The sequence below is a fragment of the Mobula hypostoma genome, chromosome X2 (genome assembly GCF_963921235.1).
Source record: "Mobula hypostoma chromosome X2, sMobHyp1.1, whole genome shotgun sequence".
Classification (NCBI taxonomy): Eukaryota; Metazoa; Chordata; class Chondrichthyes; order Myliobatiformes; family Myliobatidae; genus Mobula; species Mobula hypostoma.
Window position 1 is genome coordinate 44,885,617 of NC_086129.1, and position 20,606 is coordinate 44,906,222.

A 20,606-nucleotide genomic window follows, 5' to 3' on the forward strand; every position below is an offset into this window, starting at 1 on the left:
CCAGCATCTAAAGTGTGTCAGATTAAAGGAGTTTTTCTGTATTTATAAAAAGGTTATTGTTGTTCTCTGGGAAGTATGACAGCCATAATGCACATTCCATTGTTGCCCCAGACAACACTGAGATGGTGTCCATATAATCAGTTTCTTTGTCAAATGATGTTGGTTGACACATAAATATTAGTCAGAACTTCTGTTTATTGAAATGCCATTGACAGGATCTTCTATTTCCTGAGAAGATCTACAGCCCCTCTGCACCCTTGTTGGTGCAATGCTTCCTCTTGCCTCTGAGTGCTGTCTTGATTTTCATGCTCCCGTCTCTCTGCAGGGATGTAATCAAGCACTTTATTTTCAGAGCCTGTTCTGTTGGTTGACGCCACCTAATCTGTTAAATGTTAGAATTTCAAACATCAATAGTGTTGTTTGTCTGCCATATACAGCAGCAACAGGAGGCCAATCAATTCAAATCAAATAAAGTTTAATTATCATTTAAAATGTACATGGATGTAGCTGAATAAGACAGCATTCCACTGGGACCAAGGTACAAAACATTCAAAATGATGAGTAACATAATTCAAAATATCAAACAAAGAAGCGTATTCACTCAAAAAAGCATGTATATGGTCCAAGATCCTGAGCGACAATATCCTGCAATTGATGGTACAGTCTCCCAGCAGAGTGCAGACGCATGCAATCCAGCCTGTCATTCCACCACTCGAACATAGGAGGGCAGCACCAATGGGAGCAGCCAAGCTCCAGCTGAGCTCAACCATACTGTAGCGCTTCTGCGTGTGTCTCACCTGGTCTGCAACAGCAGGCAAGCTTGAGGCCTAGTTCTCACTATAGCTGAGGCTACACAGCTCCCATGTTGACTGTCTCGCCACCAGACAAGGGTTACAGGCCTGCGGCAAATTACATTATCAGTGTCCAACAGAGTCTGCAGACATCAACAGTACAGTAGTTTCTTTGCAAAACTGCTCAAGCTCTGTCAGATTGCATGGGGATCATGAGTGAACAGCCTTTTTCAAGCCCAGCCACAAGTTCTCAGTTGGATTGAGGTCTGGACTGTGACTTGGCTACTCCAGGACATTAACCTTGTTTTTAAGCTATTCGTGTGTAGCTTTGGCTTGATGCTTGGGGTCATTGTCTTGCTGGAAAACAAATCTTTTCCCAAGTTGCAGTTCTCTTGCAGATTGCATCAGGTTTTCCTCCAGGATTTCCCTGTATTTTGCTGTATTCATTTTGCCCTCTACCTTCAAGCCTTCCAGCATCCCCACAGCATGATGCAGCCACCATTATGCTTCATGACTGGGATGGTGTATTTTTGCTGATGTGCAGTGTTTGGTTTATGCCAAACATAGCACTTAGTCTGATGGCCAAAGAGCTCAATTTTGGTTTCATCATACCATAAAACCATCTTCCAGCTGACTTCAGAGTCTCCCACAGGCCTTCTGGCAAACTAGCTGACATTTCATGTGAGTTTTTTTTTTCAACAGTGGCTTTCTCTTTGCCGTTCTTCCATAAAGCTGCGACTGGTAAAGCACTCGGGCAAGAATTGTTGTATGCGTAGTCACTGAACCTAGTAACTCCTCCAGAGTTGTCATGGGTCTCTTGGTGGCCTCCCTCACTAGTCCACTTCTTGCACGGTCACTCAGTTTTTGAAGACTTCCTGCTCTAGACAGATTTACAGCTGTGCCATATTCTTTCCATTTCTTGATGATTGAATATCCCTTGGAGTACAGTTAAGTCAATGACTTGGAAATTTTCTTCTATCCATCACCTGACTTTGTGCTTTTTGACAACCTTTTCACAGAGTTGCTTAGAGTGGTCTTTTATCTTCATGGTGTAGTTTTTACCAGGATACTGACCAACCAGCAGCTGGACCTAACAGATACAGTTGTACAGGTACCATTGTAATCCGGCACCATTGGGACCTGAGGAGTGCAGGATCACATTAAACAGAATCAGTGTCGGATTATCGAAGGAACCGGATTACAAGTAGTCGGATTAGTGAAGGTCGACCTGTATTTTTACTGCAGTCAATTGAAATGCAGTGGACGACACACAGATCTCAAAAAACAATCTCCATTTAATTATGTGACTTCTAAAATGAATTGGCTGCACCAGTGATGATTTGGTGTGTCATATTAAAGGGGGTGAATACTCAGTTATTATGTTTCATATTTGTAATTAATTTAGATCACTTTGTAGAGATCTGTTTTCACTTTGATACAAAGGAGTCTTTTTTTGCTGATCAGTGTCAAAAAAGCCAAATTAAATCCACTATGATTCAATATTGTAAAACAATAAAACTTGAAAAGTTCCAAGGGGGTGCATACTTTTTATAGCACTGTATGTTGCTATTTATTTGCACTTTCTGAGTCAGTCTGTTATTTAATTAGAGGACCCTGCTGGATGTTGTGCATTTGATTAACTATTTCTGTCAGAGAAAGCAGGATCTCCCAGTGGCCACACATTTTAATTCCACATCCCATTTCCATTCTGATATGTCTATCCACGGCCTCCTCTACTGTCAAGATGAAGCCACACTCAGGTTGGAGGAACACCTTATATTCCGTCTGGGTAGCCTCCAACCTGATGACATGAACATTGACTTCTCTAACTTCTGTTAATGCCCCACCTTCCCCTTGTACCCCATCTGTTATTTATTTAATAATAATAATAATTATTATTATATATATATATATATATATTTTCTCTTTTTCTCCCTCTGTTCCTCTCACTATACCCCTTGCCCATCATCTGGGATTCACCCCTCCCCCTTCTTTTTCCCTAGGCCTCCTGTCCCATGATCCTCTCATATCCCTTTTGCCAATCACCTGTCCAGCACTTGGCTCCATCCCTCTCCCTCCTGTCTTCTCCTATCATTTTGGATCTCCCCCTCCCCCTCCCACTTTCAAATCTCTTACTAGCTCTTCTTTTAGTTAGTTCTGACGAAGGGTCTCGGCCCAAAACATCGACTGTGCCTCTTCCTAGAGATGCTGCCTGGCCTGTTGCGTTCACTAGCAATTTTTATGTGTGTTGCTTGAAATTCCAGCATCTGCCGATTTCCTCGTGTTTGAACTATTTCTGTCAAATGTGTTTACCTGTTTTTTCTGTTAATGACCAGCATTTGTTATTTATAAATATCTGGATGTTGAAAAATCAGTCAAAGTTAGGAATAGGGGCAGGATTTGACCATATATGGTTTCTCCAGCTTTTGCTGTTATCACCAAGTTCATTCTTGATCTATTTTGGGCTCAGTTCCATTTTCCCCCCTGTTCCTCCATTAACCAAAAATCTGCTTATTCAAGTTTTAAATATCATGATTCAGCTTCCTTGGCTCTCAAATATAATGAATTCTTGAGCTTAATGATCAAAGAAAAAGTGTTCTTTATATCTGTCTTAAAATGGTTATCCCCCCCCTCGAAATTGTGCCCCTAGTTTTAGGATTCACATGAGGGGAAACATCCTATTAAGCCTCCTCAGAATCTTCTGTGTTTCAATAAGCTTACTTCTGTCCTTGATTTATAGATCCAAACTCTTCAAATCTTTTTCAAAACAGATAAGCTTTTCCATGCCAGGAACTGACCTAATGAAACTTCGCAGAATTGCCTCCAACTGATTTATCCCTTAAATGAGGTCAGAATTGTACTCTATACCCAGCAATACCCTATGCACTTGTAACAAGAACTCTCTTTTTAAAATTTCATCTTTTTTTAAAATTTCATCTTTGCAGGAAGGCCAATATTTGCCCTCCTAACTAACTTCTGTATTTGTATGCTAATTTGGTGAGTTTCATGTACAGGAATCCCTCTGTAAAGTAGCATTCAGAATACTGTATTGGAACTGCTATAGTTCTGCAAAGGATATCGAAACTAAATAAAACAAAAAAGAAACTACTTTAAAGCTCATTGCAAGTGGACAGTTGCATAAATGTGTTTTTGGCCACATAGCTGTAATGCTGCCGGATGTTTATGTCGGTGAACTTAAAGTATATTCATTCCAGAACACAGAAGAATCTGGTTTTAGACTACCTTTGTGGTCATTTTTCTTCTCAAGCAAAACCTTAGTATCATGAATAACTTGGTTCCACTCCAGTTTTGTGAGCTCTGAAATTACTGATGTGAGAACTGCAGATTCTTCCAAAGGTGAGGCAGGAGGTGCTTGATGGGATGGGAGAGAAGGTATTTTGTGTGGTGTTACACACCTTCTGTTTCTTTTCTCAGGGATCCTCTGTGCTGCTGATGCATGGACGTGAGGTTCTCAATATCATTCTGAATGCTTTTGCTCTACTTTGACTGGCCATGATCAGAGATCACCAGGAATCAGTAAGGATGTTGTATTTCTTCAACCAGGCATTGAGTGATCCCTCTGCCCATATCATAATGTCTTCACATGATAGCGCATGGACTGGAATCTCTCTTTCACAAATCTGATGTCGGTACCATGCACATGAGGTCACCTGCTCAGTGTACCCTAACTGAGGGTAACTAGAGATTTGATGCTGAGGATGTTGACTTGGAAGAAGCCACTGAGGTTTATTGGTTTCTTTCCAGTAAATTTAGAAGAGAGAATTAGTGGCATTGTGGAATCTGTGGTAAGGTTGAAGACAACATCCAGGTAAGGATAGCCTGGGGCAGTTGTAATGAAGTGAGACTTTTGAAGTGAGACTGCTAGAGATCCCTCTGCTTACTACAGATGAGATGGACAGTGGATGACTGGCAGTGTGTATTCAAGCCAGATAAGAGTGGCCTCTGCAGTGAGCCTTTACTAAAAAGGTCTTCCTAAAACTTGACGTCCCTTTATAAAATAGGGGATGCCGGAGACAGATGAGATGGAAATAATGGAAGGGTACGAAATACGCCCAACAACTAAGGGACAGTTGCTTTACTAACTTCAAAATATCATTGGTTGCCAGCTTGAAGTTTTGATTGACCCTAACACTTCTATTGTCGATGGTGATTGATCTTGCAAATAAGGAATTCAAACATGTACAGTTTGCAAAATGGACAATATTCATAAATGATAAGTCAATTCTGTATAAAAATAGTGGTTTTCTGTTCAGACTTCCGCATCAGTGGGGGTGACACAAGTAAAATAGAAGGAATGTTAGAGTCGCAAGAGTGTGTGTTCTGGGCCCAGTTATTTTATTATCAGCGGTGACAGTATCCTTGCGGCACCTTGCATGGTTCAGTCATTTATCTGTCTCCTATTTTGTGTTTTTTGAATAGATTTTCTGCTAAAATAAAATACCTACTACTAGCTAGATGTTAAAACCAGCCATAGGGAAATTTTTAAAAGGGAATGCAGACCCATTGGGATCAGACACAAGGAATTCTGCAGATGCTGGAAATTCAAGCAACACACATCAAAGTTGCTGGTGAATGCAGCAGGCCAGGCAGCATCTCTAGGAAGAGGTACAGTCGACGTTTTGGGCCGAGACCCTTCGTCAGGACAGAATCAGGTTTATTATCATGGACATGTGACATGAAATTTGTTAATTTAGCAGCAGCAGTTCAATGCAATACGTAATGTAGCAGAGAAGAAAATAATACTGATAATAATAAAATAAAAATAATAAACAAGTAATCAATTGCATATATTGAATAGATTTTTAAAAAGTGCAAAAACAGAAATGCTGTATATTTTTTTTAAAAAATAGTGAGGTAGTGTCCAAAGATTCAATGTCCATTTAGGAATCGGATGGTAGAGGGGAAGAAGCTGTTCCTGAATCGCTGAGTGTGTGCCTTCAGGCTTCTGTATCTCCTGCCTGATGGTAACAGTGAGTAAAGGGCATGCCCTGGATGCTGGAGGTCCTTAATAATGGACGCTGCCTTTGTGAGACACCGCTCCTTGAAGATGTCCTGAGTACTTTGTAGGCTCGTGCCCAAGATGGAGCTGACTAAATTTACAACCTTCTGCAGCTTCTTTCGGTCCTGTGCAGTAGCCCCTCCATGCCAGACAGTGATGCAGCCTGTCAGAATGCTCTCCACAATACAATATTTTGAGTGTAGTTGTTGACATGTCAAATATCTTTCAAACTCCTAATAAAGTGTAGCTGCTGTCTTGCCTTCTTTAAAACTACATGGATATGTTGGGACCAGGTGGGGTTCACAACAGCGGGGTTCAGACTATTCAAAGTTAGTTGATACTGCACCATCTAATGTGTTGAGCAAAGCAGAAACAGGGATTTCTGCTGTCTGGTAGAGGATGATTGAGACCGAGTTCTTGATCTTCAAATGCCCCTTTCCTCAATCAACCAAAGTCTCTACCTTCACATTGAAGATGAGGGTGAATTACATCGATACCAGCTTTCACTGAAAGACCTGAGACAAGAGGTTGTATATTGGGCCAGATATGTGGTCAGAGCCAGGATGTGGCCTGGGTCTGAAGCTGGAGCCAGGGTTTTGGGACATGCAGCCTTTAATCAAGTGATTACTGAATTTCAATTGAAGGTACTGAGGTAAATAAATTTCATTCAAATACCCTGCATCAACCAGTGCTGATTTTTTTTGCTCTATACGTATGCAGTATGATCTTGGTTGTAATATTTATTGGCACCAGTCTACAATATGTTTGTTGGTGTCAATGTGGTTGCTAAGGAAACAACTTATTTAGCAGATTATTTTCTATAACTACTGTCTTCAATATTAGCACTCAGCTTGTTTTAAGTTCCCTGTAAAGGTTTGGTACTCAAATTTTGAGACTTTCTTTATTCCCAGTATGACTGAATTGTGCAGCTTTTAGTATCAATGCCATTTCTAAAGACTTAAGGTACGACCACCTCTTGTTTGTAATTCAAAAGGGTGCTGCTGGTACCTTTTTTAATTTCCAGTTTTTCCAACATGAAATGTTTTTCTAGTGAGTGTTCCTGACTTTCAGCAACCGTGACTTGTGTCCTACATGCAGACAAGCAGATATTCTGTAGAACTGAGATATCCATCAAATCAATTTGTGAGAGCGCTAGGTAGATAATCCATGTAATTTTACAAATGCCGGTTAATCCTATTGTTTGCGGATGTAGATTTAGCGGCCATTACTGCATGGATGTCTCAGTGTGAAGCTGACTATTTAAGCTTTTATTCTTTTGTTCTTCCAGTAAAGGAATACTTTGCTAAATGGGCCATAGCTTTCTAACGATAATGACTTATTTGTTGCAGGTGAATTATGATTAGAAAAAGCAACTTCGAGATTAAAATTCAGTGCTGTGTAATTTCCATACCCAAAAGAGCTCTTTGTGGAATTTGTTAATGAGTGAATATTCTCTTGGAGTAAATTTAAAAAATCAAATCACTGGGAATCTTAACTGCACATATGATTAAACATTTAACTGAAGCCACACAAACCAGGAAGATCCTAGTCTTAAAAAGTACTTTGTTTTCTACTTTGTCACTTCAAGATTGTGAAAGGCATGTTTTCTAATTGCAAATCCTTAATTCTTAAGGTTGAAATTAAGTACCTATAAAATTTCTGCATATTTTTGAAATACTGTTTGGTATCTCACAGTGCTATGTGAGAGCATGGGACATCATATTATTGTACAGTTCTATAAAGTATCAGTCGGCTCAGTTGGTGGTACTTCTCCAACCCCCTTAATTTTAAGATTACATGAGTTGAAGCCCCACTTAAGCCACTTGCATGCTCGTCTCCACCTGCCACTTCAGTGAGTGAGTAAGTAAGTACTACCATCTTTCAGATAAAATATTAATTAATATTAATATTCTCCTTGCTCTCTCAAATATCTTTGACTTCATCTTTCAATCCAGTTTAATGACAAGAAATTGGTGATGTTTTTGCTATCTTTGGAGTAATCCTCAAGAAAAGAATGTTAACAATGTACTAAAGTGTAAAGTTCCTTGGGATGTCCTGAAAGCTATTACACAAATATAAATGTTTTCATAAACAAGTGATTTTTAACAATGCTGGAAATCAAAAGCAACACACACAAAATGCTGGAGGAACTCAGCAGGTCAGGCAACATCCAGGGAAATGAATAAACAGTCCCGAAACATCGACTGTGCCTCTTCCAATAGATGCTGTGTGGCCTGCTGTGTCCCACCAGCATTTTGTGTGTGTTGCTTGAATTTCCAGCATCTGCAGATTTCCTCATGTTTGCGTTTTTAAACAGTCAATGTTTCAGTCGAAGACCCTTCTTCAGGAATACGAGGTAAGGGGGAAGACACCAGAATAAAAAGGTGGGGGGTGGGGTAGGAAGATAGCTAGAAGGTGACTGGTGAAGCCAGGTGGGTGGAAAAGGTAAAGGGCTGGAGAAGGAATCAGATAGGATAGGAGAGTGGACCTTGAGAGAAAGGAAAGGAGGAGGGGACCCAGGGAGAGATAATAAGCAGGTGAGGAGAAGAGTGGGGAATAGAAGAGGAAAGGGAGGAGAGAAAATTCCTCATTTCGGTGAAATGTGAGAATTTTCTTTACTAGGTTTCTGATATCATTCTGCAGTATTTCTAAGCAGTTGCATTAGCAATTAAATTGAAATGAAACTTTTTTTGTTTTGATTTTACTTCTGTGGTTCAATTCAAGTAATTTTTTTTGTTCTTCATTTTATAGGAAAGCACCATTGCACTTCTAGACAGAAATGACAACAACTGCACTACGGATAGGGGATCAATTAATCCTCGAAGAGGATTATGATGAAAACTACATCCCCAGTGAACAAGGTATTTGAACAACAGTGTTATGTATGTGTGCTTGATGATTTAATCTTAAATCCCACAAACAGCAGATGGATGAATATGTGGTAGAGGAATCATTGGACAAGAAAGACCAAGGATTGTGAGTCTTTACATATGTGGCCAGCAACTCGGCACTGCATAGACAAAGTGCATGTAAGCCAAATTTTGTTTAAAATTGGTGTTTGGATCTGGTATTTTATGCACAAACTAATAGTATCTCCTCAGTTTGTGCATCACTGAGGTGTTTTTTTTCAGGCAGCTTGCTTCAGGTGCAGTGTCTCAGAAAGGACCTCCAGCACCCAGGGCATACCCTTTTCTCATTGTTACCATCAGGTAGGAGGTACAGAAGCCTGAAGGCACACACTCAGTGATTCAGGAACAGCTTCTTCCCCTCTGCCATCTGATTCCTAAATGGACAATGAACCCATGAACACTACCTCACTTTTTAAAAAATGTACAGTATTTCTGTTTTTGCAAGTTTTTAAAATCTATTCAGTATACATGATGTACTTGTTTATTTATTATTATTTTTTTTTCTTCTATATTATGTATTGCATTGAACTGCTGCTGCTAAGTTAACAAATTTCACATCACATGCCGGTGATAATAAACCTGACTCTGATTCACTGGCACTATCCTAAAGCTAGCTTCGGAATAGTGAGAATCGAAACCCCTTCATGCAATAAGATCAAATATGAAATAAAACAAAACAATTCAGCAAAACTCAGCAGGTTAGCAATGAAAATAAAAATTAAATGCAAGAAATCTTTACTTTTTTTCATATCTGAGCAGTGGGAAGCAAGAATAATTTTTGCAATTGGAAAAGGAAGGAAGTATTTTTGTCAGGACATATACTTCATCCTTCATCCCTTGGGGATGGCACAATAGCATAGCAGTTAGCGTAACGCTCTTACTGTACCAGCAACCCGTGTTCAATTCCTACCACTGCCTGTAAAGAGTTTGTATGTTCTCTATGGCACTGCATGGGTTTCCTCCAGGTGCTCTCCACAGTCCAATTGGTCACATAGGTGTAATTGGATGGTGCGTGCTTGTTGAGCTGGAAGGGCCTGTTACAGTGCTGTATCTCTAAACTAAATTAATTAAAAAAATAAAAACCAATTGCCTGTTCTCCCATAAAAAGTTGAATTTTTTTTAAGAAAACCTTCCTTTTGATGGTTATTCAACAGTAATAAAGAATTCTAAGTGAGGAATCCACAGCTGTCTTTCTGATTGTTCTCCTAATTAGCATACGCATTGAGTTTGCATTGCATAAATGTTGGGCATAATAATTTTAACACTTAGCTTGAATGCTTGTTCACATGAGATTTGTCATTTTGTTGCTTTCTTTGTCATCAAAGGTTTCAAAGGAACATTTAATGTCAGAAATGTATACAATATACATCCTGAAAAAGCATGCTTTTTCTTTGCAACCATCCACGAGAAACAGAGGAATGCCCCCAAAGGATGAATGACAGTTAAGTGTTAGAACCACAAAGTCCCCGCCCCACCCAGCTCCCCTCACCCTGCCGGCAAAAAAAAAGCATTGGCACCCACCACCGAACACTCAAGCATGAACAAAGCAACAGCAAAGACACAGATTTGCAGTACTCCAACGACTACTTGTTCGCCTGGTAGTCGACACACTACAGGCTCGCTCCCTCTCTAATAAGGGAGAAAGAGGTGTCTCTGTTTCATAGCAAGAGGGGAGACATAACAAACAACTCGCTGGTTTACGATGTTAAAGTCCATAGCATCACTTTTTCCGAGCTCCGTGCCCAAAGATCTCAGGTATCTCAGGTATCTCCCATAACACACCAATCTCCTGCCCGGACGTGGACCTTCTGATCCTCTTTCCCTACCCCCCCCCCCCCATCTCCAGAGCCACGAAATCTTGGTCCTCTGAAGGCAAGCGAAGTTCTTAGGCCGCACACTTGGCGTGCCGAATAACAGCCATTCGTGAAACCCTGAGAAAGGGTCCCATTCCGTAGTCAGCGTATAACTCCAGGTCAGGGTCTTCAAAAGAACCCTGAAAGGGGAAAAATAAAGATATTAAAGATGGAAGTAGAGCTGTTCTGAAGATAGAGCCTGTTTTATATTTTAAAATAAGGAAAAGACACTTATAGCACCTAATTTTGTTATCCTGGTTGTTGTGCAATGAAATATGAATGGGCTCCTAATTAGCCACATATTGGCCATCTATTAGTTGATAACACACCTTGAAATGTGTCAATGAATATCGCCATATGTGAGGCCTAAAGGTCGAAAGTCATCCTCTCTTCCCAAGCATTGCTACACTGTCTGCTTAAGCTACTTAAATTGTGTGTGGCATCTAAAATGTTCTTTTCCCATTTAAAATGAATCTATGCTATATTCTTCCACTCTCGCCCTAAGATGACTGTCCTATAGTTTTAATATTTACTGTCTGAAATAATGGAGGATGATGATTTAACCCTATCTGTCCAGCAAAAAACAGGTTGGTAAAGATAAAATTGTTCAAATTATGTGCCTTTCTCTGGAGAACTTGGACGAAGTGAACATAATTCATGGACGTTATCTCAAAATTGTTGAACTTTTATATAGATGCATGTCATGATTTGGGTCTGACTCTAATTCTAACTTGAAAGTCAAACTAGGATGGAACTAAACCAAAATACAGGCCACACAGCACAGCCTCTCTCTGTTCTATAATGCTCTATTGACCTTTCAATAAAAGTCAGCATCTGATGACTTATGCTGTCATAAAGCAATACAGAACATAAACAGGCCCTTTTGGCCCATCTAGTCCATGCTGAACTGTGAGTCCTCCTCTTTCCATTGACCCCCACCTGGACCATAGCCTTCCATACCCCTCTTATGAAATTCATCTTAAATGCTGAAATCTATCCTGCATCTACCACTTCTGCTGGTAGTGTCTTCCACACTCTCACCACCCTCAGAATGAAGAAGTTCCCACTCAGATTCCCTTTAAATATTTCACCTTTCACTCTTAACCTATGACCTCTAGTTCTAGTCTCATCCAACCTCAGTGGAAAAAGCATGCTTGCGTTTACCCTATCCGTACCCCTTCATAATTTTACATACCTGTATCAAGTCTCTCCTCATTCTACTGTTTAAGACTTTGTAGTTTAACTGTGTTCCTTTCTTAAATGTTAGTGTTTTTAGAGACTTTCTTTTTCAAGAAATGCACTGTTAGCTCCCCTGAGTGATTAAGGCAGAACATGGAACCTTGGGCTCTATTGCAAAGGGGTGTAATATAGGGAAAAACTTTTTTGTTGTGGCAGCACAAGAATTTGGTGAGACTGCATTTGGAGTACAGCATCAAACTTTCACCACCTCCTTTAAAGGTTACAGAATATGTTTGAAGAAAAACTTGTTTGGCAGTTGGGATGTTTTCTCTGCCGATCTAAGCATATTGCAGCAGAACAAATATTGCTCTATTAAGGTGCTCAGATTTGTTTGGGGCATTAGTGTTAGCAAACCAGCCGTCCATTGGAAATGTTCTCTTGGTGATAACATCCCAGGGTATGGCAAGCAGGAAATGCAGACAGAGGTATAAAAGAAAGACTTAATTGACTTTTTTAATCTCCATTTGGGCAGGGTATGGAATAGTTCGTGTATAAACAGGGTTAAAGATGTCACAAGTTTATTCCCAAGCAAATAATCTCTACAGGAATATAGGGAGATGTAATAGGTCTGCGAGCACAGATGGTTACCCAGCAGAAGCATGGATAAGTACAAATGACCTTGGGAGGGATGTGGTATTGACTGAATAAATCCAAGAGATGTTTTTTTTTCTTTGGGTACTAAACCAAAAAATGTGTTCTCTTTGCATATTGGAACAGATGTGAACGTTAAGTTATGGTTCTATATTGGTTTAGAAAATGCTTATCTACAGTATTTTGTACCGTATTTTTCAACATAAGTAATGGATAACATCAGTTGCACGTGTAACGCTCAGCTACATTGGCTGGTATTTATCTCGGGGAAACCCCGTCCGCTGCCCACCTTCGCTCCCGGTTATGTCGGTTGCTGTACAACTGCCACCTGATTCAGCTTCAAACATCAGTCATCAGCCAGCACACAATGTACGTTTTACCAATTACACTTTATAGATATTACTAAGTCTATGAGATTAATAGAAATTCAATACAAAAAAGGAATGGAAAAGGCGCCAGGCTTATCAAAGTTCAGTTTCTTCGTGCACACGGAACTCGGGGACCTCTTCGGGACCACTCTGACCCCTTCGACTCGCAGCTCGGAACCTTCCGGAGTGATCAACCTGAGCTTTCCCCGCACGTCCGTCGTCCTCACGGTCTCTCCTTCAACTCCCCGCCAAAACCCCCTGGTTCCCAGCCATATGAGACAGCATATCACCCCAAGAAAGAATAACATGGACACCCATTGGTTCACTTACTCTGTTATAACCCAAGCAAAGTGCTAGCTGGAGACTTTCTCAGCATTTAACATAACAAAGAAGCCATTTTAATTAACATACGCAGTTACATAAAAGAAGAAACCCCTTACACATGTAAATAATCTTAATGTATAAGAATCACTATATAAGATATAATTTTTTTTTAGGTCATCCCAGAACTCTCTGGGTAGCTTCCATTGTACATGTTCAAATAAATCATTAAACATAGGAACTGATTCCAGCAGGTGTAGAGATTGACTAAACTCCCACATTATCATTCACAGAAAAACATGCATGTGGCAAAGCAGTGGACATTACACTATAATGATTTCTGGGATGCCCTTCTTCCATTTAATGAAAGATTGATGCGCTGCCATTCCATCATAGCTGATTTGTGATCCCTCTCAACCCCATTCTTCTGCTTTCTCCCCATAGCCTTTGATGCCTTGACTAATCCAGAAGCTATCAACCTCTGCTTTAAGTATACCCAGTGACTTGGTCTCCACAGCTGTCTGTGGCAGTGAATTCCACAGATTCGTCACCCTTGGCAAAAGCAATTTCTCCTCATCTCTGTTCTAAAGGGACACCCTGATTCTGAGGCTATGCCCTCTGGTCCTGGACTATCCCACCATAGGAAACATCCTTCCCTCATCCACTCTAGGCCTTTAATTCCTGGGATCATCCTCGTGAACCTCCTGTGGACCTTCTCCAATGGCAGCAAACCCTTTCTTAGATAGGTGTCCCAAAACTGCTCACAATACTCCAAATGTGGTCTGCCAAATGCCTTGTAAAGCCTCAGCAAAGGTGCTATGAAGTGGGAGAGTCTCAGAAATATGGGCATGGGATATAGCATCAGCAAATTTCAGGTTGAGATGGGGAGCTGTGAGTCTTTGCCATCCTTTGCATAAACAATTTTGGATTCTGAGTCATGAGACAGATAAAATTACAAAATTCAAAGTAAATTTCCTATCAAAGTACATACAGTATATGTCACCATGTACAACCTTGAGATTCTTTTCCTTGTGGACATGTGCAGTAAGTCCAAGAAACACAATAGAATCAGTGAAAGATTTCACCCAACAGGATGGACAATCAACCGATGTGCAAAGGACAACAAGCTCTGCAAAAATAGAAGAGAAAAATAATAATCAATAAGCAATAAATATTGAGAACATGAGATGAAGAGTCCTTGAAAGTGAACCCACAGGTTGTGAGAACAATTCAGTGATGAAGTGAGTGATGTTTAGTGGAGTAATCCCCTCTGGTTCAAGAGCCTTATGGTTGAGGGACAATAAATTGGGTCCTTAGGCATCTGTAACTTCTTCCTAATGGCAGCAGCAAGAAGAGAGCATGGCCTGGGTAGTGGAGACCCTCGATGTTGGATGCTGCTTTCCTGAGACAGCATTTCATGTTGGTGTGCTCAATGGTGGGAAGGACTGAGCCATATCTACTACTTTTGGTAGGCTTTTCCATTCAAAGGCATTTGTGTAACCATACCAGACTGTGATGCATCCAGTCAGTATACCCTCCACCACACCTCAGTAGAAGGTTTAGATGTCATGCTGAATTTTTGTAAACTTCTAGGGAAGGTAGAGGTGCTGCTGTGCTTTCTTAGCACTTGCTGGCCCCAAGACAAATCCTCTAAAATGGTAATACAGAGAAATTTAAAGTTGCTGACCCTCTGCAGCTCTGATTTTCTCCTAGGAGGACTGGCTCACGGACCTCTGGTTTCCCTCTCCTGAAGTCAATAAGCATTATAAGTACAGGATCAAGGCTTATGGTGATCAGACATTGAATTATTGTGGCTGAAGGTCAGATTACCTAAGGTATTCAATAGTTGATGAGTTGGAATAAACTGGAGAGCTTACTCCTGTTTTTTAGGTTCAGGTGCTACACTTTATCCTGATATTCTAGGAATTTGTATTCGTAGAAACATAGAAAACCTACAGCACAATACAGGCCCTTCAGCCCATAAAGCTGTGCAGAACTTGTTCTTACCTGAGAAATTACCTCGGGTTACCTGTAGCCCTCTAGTTTTCTGAGCTTCATATACCTCTCCAGGAGTCCGTTAAAAGACCCTATCGTATCCGCCTCACACCGTCACCGGCAGCCCATTCCACGCACTCACCACTCTGCGTTTTATTTAAAAAAACAAACAAACAAACAAACTTACCCTGACATCTCCTCTGTACCTTCTTCCAAGCACCTTAAACCTGTGCCCTGTTGTGGCAGCCATTTCAGCCCTGGAAAAATGCCTCTGACTATCCACAGGATCAATGCCTCTCAATATCTTATACAACTCTTATCAGGTCACCTCTCATCCTCCGTCGCTGCAGGGAGAAAGGCCAAGTTCACTCAACCTATTCTCATAAGGCATGCTCCCCAATCCAGGTAACATCCTTGTAAATCTCCTCTGCACCCTACCTATGGTTTCCACATCCTTCCTATAGTGAGGCGACCAGAAGTGAGCACAGTACTCCAAGTGGCGTCAGACCAGGGTCCTATATAGCTGCAACATTACCTCTCGGCTCCTAAACTCAATTCCACGATTGATGAAGGCCAATGCACCGTATGCTTTCTTAACCACAGAGTCAACTTGCGCAGCAGCTTTGAGTGTCTTATGGACTCGGACCCCAAGATCCCCCTGATCCTCTACACTGCCAAGAGCCTTACCATTAATACTATATTCTGCCATCATATTTGACCTACCAAAATGAACCACTTCACACTTATCTGGGTTGAACACCATCTGCCACTTCTCAGCCCAGTTTTTCGTCCTATAATTATCCCACTGTAACCTCTGACAGCCCTCCACACTATCCACATCACCTCCACCCTCTGTGTCATCAGCAAATTTACTAACCCATCCCTCCACTTCTTCATCCAGGTCATTTATAAAAATCATGAAGAGAAGGAGTCCCAGTACAGATCTCTGAGGCACACCACTGGTGACCGACCTCCATGCAGAATATGACTTGTCTACAATCACTGTTTGCCTTCTGTGGGCAAGCCAGTTCTGGATCCACACAGCTATTTCCCCTTGGATCCCATGCCTCCTTACTTTCGCAATAAGCCTTGCATGGGGTACCTTGTCAAATGCCTTGCTGAAATCCAAATCCACTACATCTACTGCTCTTCCCTCATCAATGTGTTTAGTCACATCCTCAAAGAATTCAATCAGGCTCGTAAGGCATGACCTGCCTTTGACAAAGCCATGCTGATTATTCCTAATCATATTATGCCTCTCCAAATGTTCATAAATTCTGCCTCTCAGGATCTTCTGCATCAACTTACCAACCACTAAAGTAAGACTCACTGGTCTATAATTTCCTGGGCTATCTCTACTCCCTTTCTTGAATAAGGGAACAACATCCGCAACCCTCCAATCCTCCAGAACCTCTCCCGTCCCCAGTGATGATACAAAGATCATTGCCAGAGGCTCAGCAATCTCCTCCCTCGCCTCCCACAGTAGCCTGGGGTACATCCCGTCCGGTTCCGGTGACTTATTCAACTTGATGCTTTCCAAAAGCTCCTGCACATCCTCTTTCTTAATATCTACATGCTCAAGCTTTGCAGTCCGCTGTAAGTAATTGCTACCATCGCCAAGATCCTTTTCCGTAGTGAATACTGAAGCAAAGTACTCATTAAGTACCTCTGCTATCTCCTCTGGTTCCATACACACTTCTCCACTTTCAAACTTGATTGGTCCTATTCTCTCAGGTCTTATCCTCTTGCTCTTAAAATACTTGTAGAATGCCTTGGGGTTTTCCTTAATCCTGTCTGCCAAGGCTTTCTCATGGCCCCTTCTGGCTCTCCTAATTTCTTTCTTGAGCTCCTTCCTGCTAGCCTTATAATCTTCTAGCTCTCTATCATTACCTAGATTTTTGAACCTTTCGTCAGCTCTTCTTCTTTACTAGATTTACAACAGCTTTGTACGCCACAGTTTCTGTACCCTACCATCCTTTCCCTGTCTCATTGGAATGTACCTATGCAGAACTCCACGCAAATATCCCCCTGAACATTTGCCACATTTCTCCTGTACAGTTCCTTGAGAATATCTGTTTCCAATTTATGCTTCCAAGTTCCTGCCTGATAGCTTCATATTACTCCTTACTCCAATTAAACGCTTTCCTAACTTGTCTGTTCCTACCCCTCTCCAATGCTCTGGTAAAGAAGATAGTATCGTGATCACTATTCCAAAATGCTCTCCCACTGAGAGATCTGACACTTGACCAGGTTCATTTCCCAATACCAGATCAAGTACCATGGTCAGACCCCACTTGGAGTACTGTGCTCAATTCTGGTCGCCTCACTGTAGGAAGGACATGGAAACCATAGAAAGGGTGCAGAGGAGATTTACAAGGATGTTGTCTGGCTTAGGGAGCATAGGTTGAGTGAGCTCGGCCTTTTCTCCTTGGAACGACAGAGGATGAGAGGTGTCTTGATTGAGGTGTACAAGATAATGAGAGGCATTGATTGTGTGGATAGTCAGAGGCTTTTCCCCAGGCCTGAAATGGCTAGCACAAAAGGGCATGGTCTTAACATGCTTGGAAGCAGGTACAGACAAAATGTCAGGGGTAATTTTTTTTTACACAGAAAGTGGTGAGTGCATGGAATGGGCTGCCGGTGGAGGTGGAAACGATAGGGTCTTTTAAGAGACTCCTGGATGGCTACATGAAGCTTAGAAAAACAGAGGGCTATGGGTAAAGCCTAGGTAGGTCTAAGGTAGGGGCATGTTTGGCACAGCTTTGTGGGCCGAAGGGCCTGTATTGTGCTGTATGTTTTCTGTTTCCATAAGTACAGCCTCTCCTTTTGTAGGCCATTGTGTCAAGAAACGTTCTTGAACACACCTAACATACTCCACCCCATCTAAACCCTTCGCTCTAGGGACATGCCAATCGATATTTAGGAAATTAAAATCTCCCACCACAACAACCCTGTTAATATTACACCTTTCTAGAATCTGTCTTGCTTTCTGCCTCTCGATGTCCCTGTTACTATTCGGTGGTCTACATATTTCAAAAAAAGACCCAGTAGATTTATTGACCCCTTCCTGTTCCTAACTTCCACCCACAGGAACTCCGTAGACAATCCCTCCATGTCTTCCTCCTTTTCTATGGCCGTGACACTATCTCTGATCAACAGTGCCACGCCCCCACCTCTTTTGCCTCCCTTCCTGTCCTTTCTGAAACATCTAAAGCCTGACACTTGAAGTAACCATTCCTGCCCCTGCACCATCCAAGTCTCTGTAATTGCCACAACATCATAGTTCCAAGTGCTGATCCACACCCTACGCTCATCTGCTTTGTTCATAATACTCCTTGCATTAAAATAGACACATCTCAAACCGTCGATCTGAGCGCTTCCCTTCTCTATCACCTGCCTGTCCTCCCTTTCGCACTGTCTCCAAGCTTTCTCCTGCCAGGATATTGGTCCCCCTGTGATTCACGTGCAACCTTTTCTTTTTGTATAGGTTACTCATGCCCCATAAGAAGTCCCAATGATCCAGAAATCTGAATCCCTGCCCCCTGCTCCAATCCCTCAGCCACGCATTTATCCTCCACCTCACTATTCTTATACTCACTGTCATGTGGCACAGGCAGTAATCCCGAGATTACTACCTTTGTGGTCCTGCTTTTCAACTTCAACTTCCTTTCTAACTCCCTGTCGTCTGCTTTCAGGACCACCTCCCTTTTCCTGCCCATGTCGTTGGTACTGATATGTACCACAACCTCTGGCTGTTCTCCTTCCCACTTCAGGATATCCTGGACCCAATCAGAAACATCCCGGACCCTGGCACCCAGGAGGCAAACTACCATCTGTGCTTCTTTCCTGCGTCCACAGAATCGCCTGTCTGACCCCCTACCTGTAGAGTCCCCTATCACTGTTGCCATCCTCTTCCTTTCTCGACCCTTCTGAGCCACAGGGCCAGACTCTGCACCAGAGGCACAGCCACTGTTGCTGCCCCTAGGTAGGCTGTTCCCCCCACCCCCAACAGTACTCAAGCAGGAGTACTTATTGTCAAGGGGTATAGCCACAGGGGTGCTCTCTAGCCATATAACTCCTGCCCTTCCCTCTCCTGACCCTTACCCATTTATCTGTCTCATGAGGCCCAGGTGTGACTACCTGCCTGTAGCTCCTCTCTATCACCTCCTCACTCTCCCTGACCAGATGAAGGTCATCGAGCTGCATCTCCAGTTCCCTAACATAGTCCCTAAGGGGTTACAGCTCGATGCATCCGACACTGAGCACAGAAAATCAGCCTTGCCCACCTACTTCCTGTCTGTATTCGTTTGAGATTGTGAGCTTTGCAAAATGTTGTTTTAACTCCATGGTTAATGTTTTATTTTGTGATGTCCTGTCTGGCTGGGCCCTAAATAAATGAATGTTCAGTCTTCATAATTGAGTTTGAATGGATGCAGCAGTTTGCCACTTAACCATGCATGTAAAATAAAAATTGCAACTCATGCTTGTAGCATTTATAAAGTTAAGTTAGGATAGAGAATGAACACTTTGGAGAAATGCTGATTTAATGTTTTTGACATGAGATGTAATAGTTGGAGCATGAAAGTGTGCTTCACTCATTATGCAGCTTTTGCTGCATCTGAAATTGGATGACCTGCACTTACATAAGCAGAAGGAGTTAAGAAATGTTCTGTTTTTTATAAACTAGAGAAAATCTGCAGATGCTGGAAATCCGAGCAACACATAAAATGATGGAGGAACTCAGCAGATCTATGGGGGGAAAAAGTACAGTTCACGTTTCGGGCCAAAGCCCTTTGGCAGGACTGGAGGGAAAAAGCTGAGGAGTAGATTTAAAAGGTGGGGGGAGGGGGGAGAGAAACACAAGGTGATAGGGGAAACATGAAGAGAGAGTGCTGAAGTAAAGAGCTGGGAAGTTAATTGGTGAAAGAGACAGAAGGCCAAGGAAGAAAGAAAAAAGGGTGAGGAGTACCAGAGGGAGGCAATGGGCGGGCAAGCAGATGAGGTGAGAGGGAAATGGAGAAGGGGGGATGTGGTTGGGGGCATTACTGGTAGTTACAGAAATCAGTCTTCATGCCATCAGGTTGGAGGCTACCCAAACAGAATACAACTTAAGTGTGCCCTCATCACAACAGTGGAGCAGGCCATGGATGGACATATCAGACTGGGAAGCGGAAGTAAAATAGGTGGCCACTGGGAGATCCCACTTTTTCTGGTGGACGGAGCGTAGATACTCGACAAAATTTGTCTCCCAGTCTATGTCGAATCATACTGATATACAGGCTTATTGAACACCGTAAATGACCCCAATAGACTCTCGGGTGAAGTGTCGCCTCACCTGGAAGGACTGTTTCGGAGAATTTTGTGCTGGAGACAGAGGCTGGTGGGTAGTAGGTGAGGACAAAAGGAACCCTATCCTGGTAGAGTTGCGGGTGGATGGGGTAAGAGCAGACTCGCGTGAAATAGAAGAGATGCGGTTGAGGGCAGTGTTGTTGGTGGAAGAAGAGAAGTCCCTTTCTTTG

General features: G+C 42.0%; 1 protein-coding gene across 6 annotated transcripts in view; it reads left to right on the forward strand.

The window, feature by feature from the left end:
* Window positions 1-20,606, forward strand: part of LOC134340740 (centrosomal protein of 164 kDa-like) — a 315,206-nt gene that overhangs the window by 21,991 nt on the left and 272,609 nt on the right. For all 6 annotated transcript variants that reach the window (XR_010016618.1, XM_063038209.1, XM_063038210.1 and 3 more), the window contains exon 2: window positions 8,563-8,672. Coding sequence is in view for 5 of the 6 variants with exons in the window: in XM_063038209.1 (XP_062894279.1) it covers window positions 8,591-8,672 (82 nt within the window). In the remaining variant the exon portion in view is untranslated. The remainder of the gene's footprint in view (window positions 1-8,562; window positions 8,673-20,606) is intronic.